The sequence below is a fragment of the Piliocolobus tephrosceles genome, chromosome 5 (genome assembly GCF_002776525.5).
Source record: "Piliocolobus tephrosceles isolate RC106 chromosome 5, ASM277652v3, whole genome shotgun sequence".
Taxonomy (NCBI): Eukaryota; Metazoa; Chordata; class Mammalia; order Primates; family Cercopithecidae; genus Piliocolobus; species Piliocolobus tephrosceles.
In genome coordinates, this window is record NC_045438.1 from 11,335,827 (window position 1) to 11,354,030 (window position 18,204).

At 44.9% G+C, this 18,204-nt stretch overlaps 1 protein-coding gene and 1 long non-coding RNA gene across 2 annotated transcripts in view; one reads left to right on the top strand and one right to left on the bottom strand.

Moving 5' to 3' along the window:
- On the bottom strand, positions 1-1,216 carry LOC111547339. Its single transcript, XR_002733094.1, has 2 exons — positions 867-1,216; positions 1-572 (listed from the first exon to the last, which is right to left on the bottom strand). It is a non-coding gene; the product is annotated as an uncharacterized LOC111547339 (long non-coding RNA).
- ACAT2 (acetyl-CoA acetyltransferase 2) overlaps positions 833-18,204 on the top strand; it is an 18,124-nt gene continuing 752 nt past the window's right edge. The window contains exons 1-8 of the mRNA XM_023219077.2: positions 833-1,026; positions 1,793-1,927; positions 5,602-5,783; positions 7,033-7,150; positions 15,039-15,182; positions 16,022-16,144; positions 17,208-17,362; positions 18,090-18,200. Coding sequence (XP_023074845.1) covers positions 972-1,026; positions 1,793-1,927; positions 5,602-5,783; positions 7,033-7,150; positions 15,039-15,182; positions 16,022-16,144; positions 17,208-17,362; positions 18,090-18,200 — 1,023 coding nt within the window. The 5' untranslated portion in view covers positions 833-971. The remainder of the gene's footprint in view (positions 1,027-1,792; positions 1,928-5,601; positions 5,784-7,032; positions 7,151-15,038; positions 15,183-16,021; positions 16,145-17,207; positions 17,363-18,089; positions 18,201-18,204) is intronic.

Genomic DNA, 18,204 nt, shown 5'->3' on the forward strand with positions numbered 1-18,204 from the left:
TAGGTTACCAGGATTTAATGATTCTTTCAATCTACTTTAAAGTTCTTCAGGAAGATTCTCCAGGTCCGTCAACAGTTTTCCCCTTCATGACTTTGTGACCAAGTTTTCTTGTTCCACTATCCAGGTGTTCCCAACAAGTTGCTGTAATGGTGGCCCGCATAAGCTTGCCTAGAAACCCTAGAAAGCTCAGAAAAATTATGAACTTTGCCCAGTAAGAGGCTGGGAAGTCAGCAAGGGTTTTAAACAAAACTGACCCCACTTGTTATATGCTCCTTTCACTGTCCAAACGTCAACCAAGGTAACTTTTCACTGTGGGACGTTAAGACGCCGCCGGCGTCCTCACCCCTTCACCGCCAGAGTTGATCTTGGAAGGCCAGGGGGCGCCAGCCCCACGGGGGCTCGCACCGACGCGCCCAGCAAGCCCTGCACGCGAGCGAATGACTGGCGCCAGGCGAAACGCATAGGACCTCCCGAAGCAGCCGAGAGCAAAACGACCCATTAGAGTTGTGCTGAGACCCGCGGCGGGCCAGGCTCTCACTCGAGATTCTCGCCCGTGGGATTCCAGTCCTGGGCTGAACGAGAGATAGTCTTTTGTCACACCTCACTCTTTACTGTTTCGAAAAACTAAGGTTAAAACAAAAAAGCCCAAAACGTCAAGACGGGGGACTCCAACACTGGGGTGTCTAGAAACACTGGGGTCTTCAGAAGCTCTGCACATGCGTCCGAAGTTCCCGGTTCTGCACGCAGCCCCAGACCCCAACCTCGCTTCCGCCCTGTGCCCCTAGAGCCCCGGCCCGCCCCGGCACTGGCCTTGCGCCTGCGCACAGTGGGATGCGCGAGGAGGTGGGGGAAGGGGGCGGGGCTACCTCAGGTCCCGCCCGTGGCGCGGCCTGTGGGCTGCGAGGAGGAGCCTTGCCTAACTTGCAGGCAGCGCAGGGCAGACGGCGGCAGGAGAAGCGGTCGTGGGCAGGATGAATGCAGGCTCAGATCCCGTGGTCATCGTCTCGGCGGCGCGGACCATCATAGGTGAGCGGCCGGCGGGCCTCGCGCAGAGTCCGAGGCGCCTGCTGCTTCGGCAGGAGCGCCGAGGGCCGGACTTGTGTAGGAGGGGAGCGTATATGGAGGAAGCCGCTCAGGCCAAGCCTGGAGGACCTGCGGGATCCCTGGAATCCCGGGCCTCCGGCGTTGCCTGACCTGGCGCGACAGCCCCACCCTCTCCTCTCCTGATGGGCGCACTCCGTCCCTTGTGCTCTGATTGGCTCCCGGGGTAGAGCTATCGCGTGGCCTGCGTCTTCCATTGGTTGGCGTAGGAAGGCGTTCTCCTGCGGGTCCCCTGATTGGCCGAGTCCGGGAGGCGCCATCGGTAATGCCTGTGGCAGGGGCGGAACTGCTAGGTGGTCTGAGCCGGGCTTTGGGCTGGGGTCGGGCTGTCACACAATGGCTGGAAGTCGCGACTTCGTCTCCTTCGTGCAGCATGGTTTTCAAAGCCCTTGATCCGCCGGTTCCTTTTGTTTGGGAACCATGGGGCCGCATCCAGTCCTTCGGATTTGGGGAAATAGAAGGGGTACAGCGGCGTCCCTAGGCCGTTCCGAAGGTCGCTTGTCTGGCCCTCGGCCACTGCGAGTCCTGGCACCCACCTTGACCTTTGCTCAGACCAGCAGGTGTGGGAGGAGGGGCACTGCCTCCTCGCGGTGGCCTTGCCAAACAGCCTCATGAGGTCCCGCTGCTCCTGGGTGGTTTCTACATTACCCACAGGCTTGTGATGTCCGCGCTCTCCGCCTTTCTATTGCAGGTACCTTCAATGGTGCCTTAGCTACTGTTCCTGTCCAGGACCTGGGCTCCACTGTCATCAAAGAAGTCTTGAAGAGGGCCACTGTGGTTCCAGAAGATGTGTCTGAGGTCATCTTTGGACATGTTTTGGCAGCAGGTAACTCTCAGTGATTCCAGGAGAAGTCAGGCTTATTAGAAACAGCCCATAAACACGCGCGCGCGCGCGCACACACACACACACACACACACACACTCACTCTCTCAAGTTATTGCCTCCATGCTTTTGCTCAGAGTTCCATCTGTTAAGATTCCTCCTGTGGCCCCTTCTTCCAGCCCTGTCAGTAGCTTCTATCCAGTTTGAGACTCAGCTTCTTGGCCAGGCAGAGTGGCTCCCACCTGTAATCCCAGCACTTTGGGAGGCCGAGGAGGAAGGATCACTTGAGGCCAGAAGTCTGAGATCAGCCTGGGCAACAAAGCAACACCCTGTCTCTACAAAAAATAAAATTATTAGCCAGGCGTGATGGCCTGTGTCTCCCAGCTACTGGAGAGGCTGAGGTGGGAGGATCACTTGATCCCAGGAGTTTGAAGCTGCAGTGATTGTGTCACTCACTGCATTCCATCCTGGGTGACATGCTGAGACCCTTTCTCTAAACAAACAAAAAGACTTCGCTTCATTAATATGCTTTTTGTGAATGAACTTAGACCACTGACCTATACTGCCTTTTCATTCTTAAGACGCAGGGCCGGCCAGGCATGGTGGCTCATGCCTGTAATCCCAGCACTTTGGGAGGCTGAGGCGGGCGGACCATGAGGTAAGGAGATCAAGACCACCCTGGCTAACACGGTGAAACCCCGTCTCTACTAAAAATACAAAAAATTAGCTGGGCATGGTGGCGGGCGCCTGTAGTCCCAGCTACTCGGGAGGCTGAGGCAGGAGAATGGCGTGAACCTGGGAGGCAGAGCTTGCACTGAGCTGAGATTGTGCCCCTGCACTCCAGTCTGGATGACACAGTGAGACTCCGTCTCAAAAAAAAAAAAGCAAGGCCAGCCTGATGGATAGGAAAGTATGCCTGCTCCTCCTTATTACCTGAGAGTGTCACTCATTCACCAAAAACTTATTCAGCTCCTCCTGTGTGCCCTATATTGTGCTTAGTGCTGGGAGTATGGCTCCAGCAATACAGGTAAGTTCCCTGTGCCTCTTAGGACTCTGTTCTGAGCTTGGAAAATAGGTGCTACATCATGCCCCTTGCAAATGGGGCATAATACTCCCTAGAGGAATATAACTGAGTCCTGAGAGTGCCCACACCTTCTGATTCTTTGGGTTTCCTAATTAATTAATTATTATTATTATTGTTTAAAGAGACAGGGTCTTACTCTGTCATTCAGGCTGGAATGCAGTGGTGTAATCAATCAGAGCCCACTATAACCTCAAACTCCTGGGCTCAAGGTACCCTCCCACCTGAGCCTCTGTAATAGCTGGGATTACAGGAGCAGGCCACCACACCTGGCTAATTTAAACAAATTTTTTGTAGAAGTGGAGTCTCTGTTGCCTAGGCACGCGTGCAGTGGCTGTTCACAGGCACAATCATGGTGCACCATGGCCTTGAACTTCTGAGCTAACTGGGACTACCGGTGCATGTCTACTAAGTTTAAGGCTTTTAAAGCACTGTGCTAAGTGCTTTCCTTTCATTACCTCATTTAATCTTCCCCACAAGTCTGTTATATCCTATTATCTTCATTTTACAAATGAATAAATGAGAGTTTGAGAGGTTAAATGACTTACCAGGGTCACAGTTTGAAGTGGAGCTAGCACTTGAACTTAGATTGGTCTTATTCCTTAAGCCAGATACTTTCTACAATTATATAACAAATGTTTATTGAGCATCTACTTTGTGCCAGGCACTATTTTAGCAGCTGGAGATAAGCAATGCTCATATCAGATAGAAATTCTCATTCTCATGAAGCTCATAGTATGCTAAATGCTAGCATTATTAATTATGTTAGCACCTCATTTCTTTTTTTTTTTGAGATGGAGTCGCGCTCTGTCGCCTAAGCTGGTGGAATGTAGCCGTACGATCTCAGCTCACTGCATCCTCCATCCCTCAGGTTCCAACAGTTCTCCTGCCTCAGCCTCCTGAGTAGCTGGGATTATAGGCACTTGCCACCATGCCCAGCTAATTTTTGTATTTGTAGTAGAGACGGTTTCACTATGTTGGCCAGGCTGGTCTCGAACTCCTGACCTCAAGTAATCTGCCCTGGTTGGCCTCCCAACATGCTGGGATTACAGGCGTGAGCCACTGCTCCCAGCCTGAGGCACTGCGTCCGGCCTGTCTTTTTGATATGTATATGATCCTGCATGTATTTTCAGTCTGAGGTAACCTTGCCTGTTTTTAGTTTCCAGCCTAATCCCAGATTGATAACATTGTGATGAATATAATCTCCAAGTTTTTGTCAGTGACTTATTTGCTAGTTCTTCCCCACAAACTCACCAAGGAAGGGGGGTAGGTATGAATATATCTGAAACTTGGAATAGAGTAATCACTGTATAGACATTTACCGTTGACTCTGATAACAGACAATGGTGATTGAGAGTCCTGTAGTTGAATTATAAAAAGATATTTATGTTTCAGTACTCCGAATAAGAAAAAAAAAGTATTTGTGAATTCTGAGTTTGTATATATCTTGTTATATAACCATTTAAGCATAGTGTGATGGATGCTAAGCAAGAACAGAACTGCTTTTTGTCAAAGGTTTTCCTTTTTAAGTAACCCCTTTTCTTCTCAAGTGTCTTAAGCCATGATCTTGGGAGCAAATGGCGCTAGTTAGAAACACTGATAATGCCTAGGTTATATCCTGTGTTTATTAGACATAGGTTTGATAATGCTTATTTAAGCCCTATCTTTTTTTTTTTTCTTTTTCTTTTTTTTTTTTTTTTTTTGAGACGGAGTCTCTGCCGCCCAGGCTGGAGTGCGGTGGCTGGATCTCAGCTCACTGCAAGCTCCACCTCCCGGGTTCACGCCATTCTCCTGCCTCAGCCTCCCGAGTAGCTGGGACTACAGGCGCCCGCCACCTCGCCCGGCTAGTTTTTGTATTTTTTTTTTATTAGAGACGGGGTTTCACCGTGTTAGCCAGGATGGTCTCGATCTCCTGACCTCGTGATCCACCCGTCTCGGCCTCCCAAAGTGCTGGGATTACAGGCTTGAGCCACCGCGCCCGGCCTTTTCTTTTTTTAAGACGGAGTTTCACTCTTGTTGCCCAGGTTGGAGTGCAGTGGCGCAATCTCAGCTCACGGCAACCTCCGCCTACTGGGTTCAAGCAGTTCTCCTGCCTCAGCCTCCCGAGTAACTGAGATTACAGGCATGCGCCACCACGCCTGGCTAATTTTGTATTTTTAGTAGAAACAGAGTTTCTCCATGTTAGTCAGGCAGGCTGGTCTCGAACTCCCGACCTCAGGTGATCTGCTCTCCTTGGCCTCCCAAAGTGCTGGGATTACAGATGTGAGCCACCGCGCCTGGCTATTTAAGCCCTATCAAAAGATGAGGATGACACCTCTTTCTTAAGGTATTAATAACTTCTTTATGGAGGAGAAAGCTTATATCTATGAAATACCTACAGAGCAGCACAAGACAGGATATATTCAAGGGCTAGAGTATGACAGGTGGAGAGTGTAGACAGGCCTTTTTGTCTCCAGTGGGCACTTACCTGACCTGTAGGCTTTCAGAAGTGGCAGATAACCCAACTGGTAATTTTACACGCACTTGCACCGTGACATTTTGTCTTTCTCCCTGATTGCTAAGAGTCCTCTGTGTTCCTCTGTGTTCCTCTTTCTAGGCTGTGGGCAGAATCCTGTTAGACAAGCCAGTGTGGGTGCAGGAATTCCCTACTCTGTGCCAGCGTGGAGCTGCCAGATGATCTGTGGGTCCGGCCTGAAAGCTGTGTGCCTTGCAGCCCAGTCAATTGGGATAGGAGACTCCAGCATCGTGGTGGCCGGAGGCATGGAAAACATGAGCAAGGTAAGGCCTCTCTGGTGAGATGGCTTTCGCTGACCTCACACCAAGAAACTCATGTCTGTGCCAGAACAGAGTAAACTGATGCATATCAAAGCCGGAACCAGTGAACAAATGCACAGAAGTGACAACCTTGATCGCTACTTGAATGTGAATTATTCTTCAGTTTGGGTGGGAAATCCAGGTTGATGAAAAAGTGTATCAGCCTGTGTGATTGGAACCCAATATACTTTTTCTAAACTATTAATAAAGCATATAATATTTTCTGAATTAAATTCATAATATTAGTTGCTTGATGTCCTTGGTTTTAAATTTCTTTCCCATTGTGAGTAAAAGGCAGAAAACAAATGTTGCCACTTACCTTCTTGGTGCCCTTCTCCAGTAGGTTTGCCAGGCACGATTTGTTTCACCAAGTTCCATACCTCAAACTGGCATAGCGGTTGAAAGAAAAAGTATATTTCCTGCTTCCTACTTAGGCAGCTCAGGGGGTGAGCAGCACATTCCCTAGATAGAAGCTGATTCAGCCCAGCCATTGCTGAGGTTCAGGAGGAGGCAGGCTAATGGTAGCAAAAATAATCGGAGTGATTTTAATGGGATGATACTGATATCTGTGTAGTACTTTACCAGGTGCTTTTGTACATGTGTTCACAACATCCCCATATAGGGTAGATGATATCATTCCCAGTTTACAGGTTAGGAAACTGAGGCCCAGAGCCAGCATTCAAATACAACTCTTCCAACTGTAAGTCCCATCAATAACTCTTTCCATTCTAATATACCTGCGATTGAGTTGGTGAGAGTTAAGACTGGCCGCTACTCAGAAATCCCTCCCCATCATTTAGTTAGGCAGCCTGATTATTCTCACTGTAGATATTATATCATCCATTAAAATAGGTAACACATTGCTGGCTTTACTTCAGCCCTTAGAAGGTTTCTTCATTTAACAGATAATTCATTGCCTCGATGGAAAGAATAAATGGGACTCTTAAGGAAACAGGACACAGAATGGGTAGTTTTGAGGGAGAATTGGAAATGGGTAGGTAGGAGACTAATGGTTCCCAACAACAGGAAAGATGAAGTCTGCTAATTTCAGGGGTCTTTAGACCCTGGCCTGGCTGAGAACCTGGAACTGGTGAGAAGGGCTGCAAAGGGGCCTAGATGAAGACTTAGGAAATATTAGATAGTTTTGAGTTGTATTCTGGGGAAAAGACTAATTATAACTAAGCCTAAATCCATTTTTATTTCTGACTTCTAGGCTCCTCACTTGGCTCACTTGAGAACAGGAGTAAAGATAGGTGAGATGCTGCTGACTGACAGTATACTCTGTGATGGTCTTACAGATGCATTTCACAACTATCATATGGGTATTACAGGTAAGGCAGACATAGCTGAAACTATATTAACTTTAAAAAGGTTAAAAAGACCATATAATAATCTGCTTCTTAGGTGCTTTCATCCTCATCGCCAGAGACTGTCTTAAGGATTTTTGTATCTCTTCTTTGATTAACTGAAGTGAAGTGAGTATTCTCTTCTTTGTGAACCCTTGATTATCAGAGAATGTTAGAAGTGGGAAGTACCTCAGAGTTCTTCTGGATCACCCCCTCATTTTACCAAATGAAGGAACAGGGCCCACAAATAGTGAGACGTAGTAACAGAGATAAACAATTTTTTTTTTTTTTGATACCTAACTGTAGTTTTTGTACTACACAATTGGGTTATTGGTCATTCATGTTGAAGGGTCCTGTGGTCTAGGTTTAATGGCAAAGCAACTGGGAAATCAAAAGAACTCATTTCTTTAGTACACATGTAAAAGTTAGGAAACAGAATAGACATTTTAGAGTTAAAGAATCAAACCCTGAGAACTTAAGCACCTTGCTCAGATGCTTGCAGCAATGGTTCTGGTTCTGTGTAACATATAAATATGTGAAAAAGGTAATGGGGAAAAGTACAAGATTCCAAGAAGAGGGAACTGTGTGCATGAATGCAAGGAAGGAAGGAAGGGCTTAGAGATATGGGAAGCAAGGCCGGGTGCGGTGGCTCAAGCCTGTAATCCCAGCACTTCGGGAGGCCGAGGCGGGCGGATCACGAGGTCAGGAGATCGAGACCATCCTGGCTATCAAGGTGAAACCCCGTCTCTACTAAAAAAAATACAAAAAAAAAAACTAGCCGGGCGAGGTGGCGGGCGCCTGTAGTCCCAGCTACTCGGGAGGCTGAGGCAGGAGAATGGCGTAAACCCGGGAGGCGGAGCTTGCAGTGAGCTGAGATCCGGCCACTGCACTCCAGCCTGGGCGACACAGTGAGACTCCGTCTCAAAATAAAAAAAGAGATATGGGAAGCAATGAGAAGCTCAAGGCATCTTGACCACTTCTCAATTTAGAGCCACAACAGAGAAGGCTATAAGAACACAAGCAGACCATGGAAGATACTGTGTAACCAACTGCCTCAACCATAACTAGAGGTGGTCATTAAAAATGCAGATCCTGAGCCCTTTCCAAGGTGTACTGTGGATTGAATTGTACTCTTCCACCCTCCAGTACTGTGAGAAAATAAATTGCTCTTGTTTAGGACAAAAAAAAAAAAAAAGCTCAGGTCATGATGGAGTACTTGACAAAGATTAGACTTCCTACTATAAACAAGCATAAAATTTGTGAAAATATATGAAGCCACTGTTTTCAGGTTTTGACTAATACTCATGTAAGACAGATCTTGAGAGAAAGGAAAACCCCACTGTCACTGTCTCTACCTGGGATACTTCCCAAACTTATGGGGAGGCAGAGCCTAAGCTGGGAACAGTGGTCTCAGTGATCTGAAGAGACAGAGAATTTGGGGCTTCTGAGATGGCTGGAGTTTGTGGGGCAGAATAAGGGGGAGAAGAAAAAAAGAACCCCAGAAATCTGCAAAAGGGTCCCCTTAAGTCTTTGATCAAATACTAAACTTGTAGATAACAGCTTATAAGGCCTAGTAGAAAAGAGCTGCAAGGGAGAGGTGAACTGGAGATTTTATGGATTACTAGGAGATAAAAGTTCTGGACAAGCGAGTGGAAACCTTACTGAACCCCTTGGACACTCCACTGACATCTCAAAGACCACAGTGTAGGGGTAGGGCCCAAGCCATAGAGTAAAAGCTACTCTAGACCCAAACTAATAAGCTTAAAAACAAGCCTCAAAAGGACCAAGGTGATTTGCCAGTATTTTGACTGCTTGTGGAAACAAAACTCAATATATTCTCTAAAGATAGTAAAATCCACGTGTCCAACTATATAGCAACTATAATGTTCAGCGTGCAATAAGAACTTTCTAGATACACAAAGAATTAGGAAAATATAGCTTACAGCCGGGGTGGAAAAAAACCACAACAGTCAACAGACCCTGCAATACTAGAATTAGCAGACAAGGATCTTAAAGGTTCTATTTTACATACGTTTAAAGATACAAAGAAAAATATAATCTTCATAGAGGAATAGATGTGGACATCTCAGGAGTAAAAGGAAAAAATATAAACAAGAACCAAATAGAAATTCTAGAACTGCAAAGTACACAATCTGAAATTAAGAATTCACTGGGATGGGGCCGGGCATGGTGGCTCACACCTGTAATCCCAGCACCTTGGGAGGCTGAGGCAGGAGGATCACTTGAGGCTGGGAGTTTGAGACTAGGCTGAGCAACATAGTTAGACCTCATCTCTTAAAAAAAAAAAAAAAAAAAAAAAAATTCTGAATGGCCTTAACAGCATCTTGGAGACAGAAGAAAAAGGGTCAGGAAATTTGAAGACAGATCATATACACAACCTGAAGAACACAGAGAAAAATAATGGAGAATAAATGAACAGGCCAGGCACATTAGTTCATGCCTGTAATCCCAGCACTTTGGGAGGCCAAGCCGGGTGGATCATCTGAGGTCAAGAGTTCAAGACCATCCCGGCCAACATGGTGAAACCCTGTCTCTACCAAAAATACAAAAATTAGCTGGATGTGGTGGCCCATGCCTGTAATCCCAACTACTTGGGAGGCTGAGGCAGAAGAATAGCTTGAACCTGGGAGGTGGAGGTTGCAGCAAGCTGAGATCACACCATTGCGCTCCAGCCTGGGTGACAAGAGCAAAACTCTGTCTCAAAAAATAAAATTAAATAAAATTAAAAAATAGGCCAGGTGTGGTGACTCACACCTATAATCCCAGCACTTTGGGAGGCCAAGGTGGGCAGATCACGTGAGGTCGGGAGTTCAAGACCAGCCCTACCAACATGGAGAAATCCTGTCTCTGCTAAAAGTACAAAATTCGCCAGGCTGGTGGCGCATGCCTGTAATCCCAGCTACTCTGGATACTGAGGCAGAATTACTTGAAACTGGGAGGCGGAGGTTGCATTGAGCTAAGATCACGGCATTGCACTCCAGGCTGGGCAACAAGAGTGAAACTCTGTCTCAAAAAAATAATATATAAATGAACAGCCTTGTTGGTCTGTGGGACAAAATAAATAGGATTAGCATGCATGGAATAGGAATCTCATAAATAAAGAAGAGAGAGAATGGGGCAGAAAAAAACTGAAGAAAATTTCCAAATTTGGGGTGAAAAGAAGTTCAAAGACCAAGATGGACAAGGCAAAAATTGCACCTTAGCAAATTGTAGTAAAAAGTAAAACAAAAAAGATCATGCCACTGTACTCCAGTCTGGGTAACAGAGTGAGACTCTGTCTCAAAAATAAAATAAAATAAGAATGAAAGTGAAGAATTGCCTGCACACCTATGTTACAAGAAATACTAAAGGAGCCAGGTATAGTGGTATGTGCCTATAGTCCCACCTACTCAAGAGCTGAGGCAGGAGATTGCTGGAGTCCAAGAGTTTGAGTCTAGCCTAGGCAACGCTATCATAGTCTACTGTGATTGCACCTGTGAGTATCTGCTGCATTCCGGTCTGGGTAACATAATGAAACCTCAACAACAACAACAACAACAACAACAACAACAAAAGAATAGCTTCCAACAACAACAACAACAAAAGAATAGCTTCCAAACCTGGGGGTAGGTAAAGACAAGTGAGACCCCAGCTCTTAAAGAAGGCTTGAGAGAAATGATACCCGAAGATGGAATCTTGGGTCTACACAAAAGAATGAGTAGTGCCAAAAATTGTAATTATGAAGGTAAATATAAAAGATTGTATTTTCCTTCTTCATTTACAAACAGATATGGCTAATTAGGAATGGGATGGGTAGGCAGGTGTGTTGGCTCATGCCTGTAATCCCAGCATTTTGGGCAGCCGAGGCAGGAGGATTGCTTGAGGCCAGGAGTTGAAGACCAGCCTGGGCAACACAGCGAGACCTCATCTCTACTAAAAATAAAATAAAATAAATTAAGTCCTGGCATGGTGGTTTGTGTCTGTAGTCCTAACTACTTGGAGGCTGAAGTGGGAGGATTGCTTGAACCTGGGAGTTCGAGGCTGCACTGAGCACCACTGAACTCCAGCCTATGTGAGAGAGTGAGAGGCCCTATCTCTTTTGAAAGAGAGAGAGAGAGAAGGAAGGGAAGAAAGGAGGGAGGGAGAGAGGAAGGGAGGGAAAGAAGGAAGGGAGAAAGGGACAGAGGGAGATGAGGGAACAATAGAGCTGCACTTTCATATGGTCCTTAAATTTTTATGTGAAATGGGACAGAATTGAGTCTTAAGTAGACGGTTATAAGTTAAGGATCCATATTGTAACCCATAGGCGGTCACTTAAAAATATGCACATAATTATTGTCCCATTGTAATCCCATCGTAATTGCAGCAGACTTTTTCTTAGAAATTAAAAACTGATTCTAAAATGTGTAAGGCCAGGTGCGGTGGCTCATGCCTGTAATTCTAGCACTTTGGGAGGCCAAGACAGGTGGATCACTTGAGGCCAGGAGTTCAAAACTAGCCTGGCCAACATGGTGAAACCCCGTCTCTACTAAAAATACAAAATTAGTCAGGCGTTGGTGGCAGGCGCCTGTAATCCCAGCTACTCTGGAGGCCAAGGCAGGAGACTTGCTTGAACCTGGGAGGTAGAGGTTGCAGTGAGCCAAGATACTGCACCATTGCACTCCAGCCTGAGCAACAAGAGTGAAACTCTATCTCTAAATAAATAAGTAAATAGTGTATTTTTAAAATGCAAAGCACTCAGAATAGCCAAAACAATTTTGAAGTCAGAAAATAGCACTTACACGTTCTGATTTTAACATTGCCTATAAAGCCGTGGTAGATAAGACAGCGTGGTTTTGGCATAAGGACAGAGAAAGAGAACAAAGTTCAGAAACAGACCCAGACTTACGCTCATTTTCAACAAAGCCATCAGTGGAATGAAATGGAGAAATTGAAGTCTTTTCAACAAATGGTGCTGGTACACAACAGATTACTCACATGGGAAAGATGAATCTAGATCCCTCCCTCGCCATATGTAAAAGTTAATTTGAGATAAATCATGGATTTAAAAGTAAAAGCAAAAGCTATAAAGCTTCTAGAAGTGTATATAAGAGAATAGCTTTTATAGGGTGCAGTGGCAGGTGCCTATAGTCCCAGCTACTAGGGAGGCTGTGGTGGGAGGATCACTTGAGGCCAGCAGTTTGAGGTTGTGTAGTATACTATGATTTTGCCTGTTAGTAGCTGCTACACTCCAGCCTGGTCAACATAGTGAGTCCTCATCCAAAAGAAAAAAAGAGGAAGAATAGCTTGGTAAGTTAAGACAAGACATGGAAAGCAAAGCAATAACTTTTTTATTTTTTGGTGGAGACAGGGGTCTCACTCTGTCACCCAGATTGAAGTGCAGTGGCTCAATCTTGGCTCACTGCAACCCCCTGAGCCACCTCAGCCTCCTGAGTAGCTGGGACCACAGGTGTGCACCACCATGCCTGGCTAATTTTTTGTACTTTTTGTAGAAATAGGGTTTCACCATGTTGCCCAGGCTGGCCTCAAACTCCTGAGCTCAAGGGATCCTCCCGCCTCAGCCTCCCAAAGTGCTGGGAGTACAGGTGTGACCCACCACACCTGACCAATTCTCACATTTGTAGAAGAGAGTTACAAATATGGAAAGAGAGAAGAATGTAGCTTGTGGTGTGAGGTTGCATTTTGGAGAACTCAAAATGCAGTATGAACTCAAGGTGAGTGTGTGTGCATATGTAAAATTATAAATTACACATATGGAAGTTTCTACTGAAGAGACCTAGAAACAATGACAAACCATTCACAACAAGCAGTCCTGACAGCCAGATCTTCTAAATACATTTCTCCACTAAAAGGAACTAAGGTTGTTTGGAGAAATGACCAAACTTTCCAAGGCTGGGGGAAAAATGCTAAAAAATTAAGGACATGCTGAGGGGCATGTCAGAAGTCCACAGGAGGCAGCAGCCTACAGGGCTTCCACCTTCCTGTAGTGGAATTTTGAACAATGTGAGCATCAAAGTCAGTAATGATAGGAACGGGTTATAACTGCCCAAATTTTGAACAATTTGAGCATGCAGGTAAGTAATGATACTAAAGGGTTATAACTGCCCAAGTTTTGAACAATTTCAGCATCAAAGTAAGTAATGATAGTAATGAGTTATAACTTCTTCAATAAAATGAAAATGTATGAGTCCATCCTGATATAAATAACTGAATAAATGGGAGAAAAGGAAAAGCTTTTCTTTATGGTAAAATTCAATTAATACCTTACCAATAGAAGGAATGTTGGAGTTAGAAAATCATGAATGAATGCTGAAACTAGTGGGTGAAAATATGATGGGGAAGAATATATTTTGATAATCTAAAAAGAGCCTCCCATAAATTATTGATTACTTATAAATGAAAAATGGAACCTTTAAAAGCTAGAAACCTGGTGAATACCAAACCGTTTTAACCAAGTGATCAAAGATGACATCACCTGGGATAAACTGATTGTCATTTGTGTCCTAATAAGATTCACTGAGAAGGCCAGGCGTGGTGGCTTAAGCCTGTAATCCCAGCACTTTGGGAGGCTGAGACGGGCGGATCACAAGGTCAGGAGATCGAGACCATCCTGGCTAATACGGTGAAACCCTGTCTCTACTAAAAATACAAAAAAATTAGCCGGGCCTGGTGGTGGGCGCCTGTCGTCCCAGCTACTCGGGAGGCTGAGGCAGGAGAATGGCATGAACCCGGGAGGTGGAGCTTGCAGTGAGTGGAGATTGCACCACTGCACTCCAGCCTGGGTGACAGAGTGAGACTCTGTCTCAAAAAAAAAAGATTCACTGAGAAAAAGCATACTATCATTCAGTGGTATACCTCCCTTTTGGCAGAATCTTAATCTAATCCTGAGGAAACAGACAAATCAAAGTTGATATCCTTAACAAAAGAACTGGCCCATGTTCTTCAAAAATATCAAGCTTAGGAAGCATAGTCTGAAGAACTGTTACAGATAAAAGCAAATTAGAGAGATTGGTAGTTGAGTACAATGCATGCTTCTTTATTGGCTCCTGGACTGAACAAATAAAGGAGCTAGAAGGACATTACTGGGATAATAGGTGAAATTTGAATGTGGACCAAAGATTAGATAATAGTGTTTGATTCATGTTAAATTTCCTGATTTTTGTTTTGTTTTGTGAGACAGGGTCACCCAGGCTGGAGTGCAGAGGCGCGATCATGGCTTGCTGCAACTTGGAACTCCTAGGCCCAAGTGATCCTCCTGCCTTAGCCTCCCAAGCAGCTAGGACTGCTAGCTACATGGCACACACACCGTGGCCAGATAAGTTTATTTTTAATGGAGACAGAGTCTCACCGTGCCCAGGCTGGTCAAACTCCTGGGCTCAAGTGATCCTACTGCCTCAGCCTCTCAAAGTGCTGGGATTGCAGGTGTGACCCGCCACACTTCGCCCAATTTCCTGAGTTTTATAACTGTGCTTATGTAAAAAAGTGGCCTTGTTTTGGGGAAGTACACACTGAAATTAAAATTTAAGAGTAAAAAGGCATTGTATCTCCAACTTTCTCTCAAATGGTTCAGAAAGAAAATGTTCAAGCAAATGGAGGGGAAATATATGTGGTGACTCTAGGTGAAGGAAATGTCTGTAAGTTTACGATTATATAGAAAGGGAAGGAGAGAAGTATGACTTCTGAGAGTCTCTGCAACACTTCTAAACCCACTGTCGGTGGCAGGCAGGGCCACCCCACACAGAGCATTGCACAGGCCACCATGAGCCTGCTAGCATGTGTGGTCAGTCAATGCTTGGTCAAATGTGGATAACTTGAGCTATCAAATGCCAGTTCATGAAAATGTTGGTTTTTTGCTGTTTTTCTCCTTTCCCAGCTGAAAATGTAGCCAAAAAATGGCAAGTGAGTAGAGAAGATCAGGACAAGGTTGCAGTTCTGTCCCAGAATAGGACAGAGAATGCACAGAAAGCTGGCCATTTTGACAAAGAGATTGTACCAGTTTTGGTGTCATCTGGAAAAGGTGAGTATATCATAATGGTTTAATTAAACATCAACCTATTTATAGGTAAGAGTAACATATAAAAGAGTAATACATAGAAATCTTTAGAAATTGTATCTTAGTTATATTTTTCAGGTTGCAAAGATATGTCCTGGATACATGAACGTGGGGAGGGGGTATGCTGGGTTTACAGAACACGGTAATGTGGGAACTATGTCAGCACTCAGGCACCATTGGTTCCAGAGTGTCCATGACTGATGTGCACATACAGCAGGTTTGATGAGAACCTGGAGCACTGGCTTATGGTTGTTAGGAGGCACCAGCTGACCTGTTTCCTGTATATAGGCTCAACCTCCTCAGAAGTGGACACCCATTACTTCTCGCTGCTTCTGTGTGATCTCCCTTTCCCATTTCTAAAGGGTGGATCTTTTGGGGTCACTTGCTATTTTCTAATACAGAGTGCTTCCATCAAGCTCCCTTATTGATAACTGACATCTCTTATGTCCAGCCAGCAGTGCAGGATTGACTTTGAGACTCCCTGATCCACTCACTTGTAACCAGTCAAGTACTATGACCCAAACCATAGCAGAATTTGGCACAAACAGGTCCCTGGTAGCTACTTTCCTCAGGAAGGCCTATGGATTTGGAAAACACAGGTGTCTCATAAGGACATACTCATACATTGTTTTCATGTACAATAATTCTTGTGTGTACTTTCCTCCTGTTGTAATCAAAGTGGTTATGTATTACAACTTTTCTGCTAAATATGAATCCTCATGTTTAATGTCAGAGAAACCCACCATTCCCAGCACACTTCTGTCCCTGGACTAATCTTGAGTAATTGGTTTTCCTTTGTTTAGGTCTTATTGAAGTTAAAACAGATGAGTTTCCTCGCCATGGGAGCAACATAGAAGCCATGTCCAAGCTAAAGCCTTACTTTCTTACCGATGGAACGGGAACCGTCACCCCAGCCAATGCTTCAGGTTAGATTTTCTGAAGGAAATACTTCATCTGGGGGAATACTATGTTCTATAAGGTCTACCAAGTGAATATTTTTCTATTTATATACAAAAGTACTGTTTTTTGAGACAGGGACTCACTCTGCCAGCCAGGCTGGAGTGCAGCGATATGATCTTTGCTCACTCGCAGTCTCAAACTCCTGGCTGGGCTCAAGTGAGCCCCTGCCTTAACCTCCCAAGTAGCTGGGGGACTACAGGCGTGAGCCACCACACCCAACTCATATTTAGATACAAAATTATTCTTAAAACAGTTTAAGGAAACCTGTCATTTCTCTGTATTTGATCATTGACTTAACCTATACTGAAAGAATTAATTTGGTTTCTTGACATCCCAACTAGACTTACAAATGAAGAAGTAAATTAGGGAACTTAAGTTTATCTACCTTTGTATTTTTCCAGTACCAGAAACTCCCAATACTTCCTTGTAAGGCCCAGGCTTATTGTTCCATTTCCTGTCAGAGATCCCTCCTCCCCAACTGCTGTAATCTTTTTTTTTTTAATTTTTTAATTTTTATAATTTTTTTTTTTTTGAGACGGAGTCTCGCTCTGTCGCCCAGGCTGGAGTGCAGTTGCGCAATCTTGGCTCATTGCAACATCGGCCTCCCAGGATCAAGCAATTCTCCTGTCTCAGCCTCCTGAGTGGCTGGGACTACAGGCGCATGCCACCACGCTGGCTAATTTTTCTATTTTCAGTAGAGACAGGTTTCACCATATTGGCCAGGCTGGTCTCAAACTCCTGACCTCGGGTGATCCATTCTCCTCCACCTCCCAAAGTGCTGGGATAACAGGCGTGCGCCACCACGCCCAGCCCTGACTACTATAATCCTACCACTTTCTCTAGGTGGCAAGTTTTGTGGTCACTATATTGCCAAACATGATTTCTATGTATAAAGTCTGTTCAATTACAGTAAATGCCTTAGCCAACAGGTAAAACGATTTAACTCATGTCTTCAGGTGGTAAAGAAGACACAGATACGTAACTGAGGTGAATAAGCACTGTAGAAATCAAGTCGCTCATATTTTACAGGAATGAATGATGGTGCTGCAGCTGTGGTTCTTATGAAGAAGTCAGAAGCTGATAAACGTGGGCTTACACCTTTAGCACAGATAGTTTCCTGGTCCCAAGTGGGTGTGGAGCCTTCCATTATGGGAATAGGACCAATTCCAGCCATAAAGCAAGCTGTGAGTATAACCCTGTTCCCCTTTATGAAATTTGTCTTCCTGTTATCCTTAAATGAGCTTATTCACATAGTTACCTTTAGTCTTTCCCTACCAGAAGAGTAACCAAGAGCATTTCTATTTTTGACACAAGGTCTTGCTCTGTTGTCCAGGCTGGAGTGCAGTGGCACCATCATAGCTCACTGCAGACTCAAAACTCCTGGGCTCAAATATTCCTCCGGCCTCAGCTTCCCAAGTTACCTCGAACTACAGGTGCACCACCATGCCTAACTTCTTAATTTTGTAGAGACAAGGTCTCACTATGTTGCCCAGGCTAGTTTTGAACTTCTCAGTTCTAGTGATCCTCTGGCCTTAGGCTCCCCAAGTGTTGAGATTTCAGGTGTGAGCCAATATCCCCAGCCACTGAGAGCATTTAGATCATATGCTTTTTAGGGGAACTGATTCTGTCACATTACCCTTAGATACACATAAGAGATGCTACTGGTTCAAAATTTAAGACAATTTAGAATTTCTAAGGGATCTTTTAGATCATATCCTTAACCTTTTGGATGGAATGGATATCACTAAGGCAAAAATGTGTGAGAATGTCACTGTATTAACATAAGAACAAACGAAAGTAGCAATTTAAGAGATCAGTATCATGCAGCATATTTCGTATTTATGTTGCCAAAGAATGTTTTAGCCTTTCCACGCAAGTTTTAGACATCTTTTCTATGAATCTGTCTTCTAGGTTACAAAAGCAGGTTGGTCACTGGAGGATGTTGATGTATTTGAAATCAATGAAGCCTTTGCAGCCCTCTCTGTTGCAATAGTTAAAGAACTTGGATTAAACCCAGAGAAGGTAA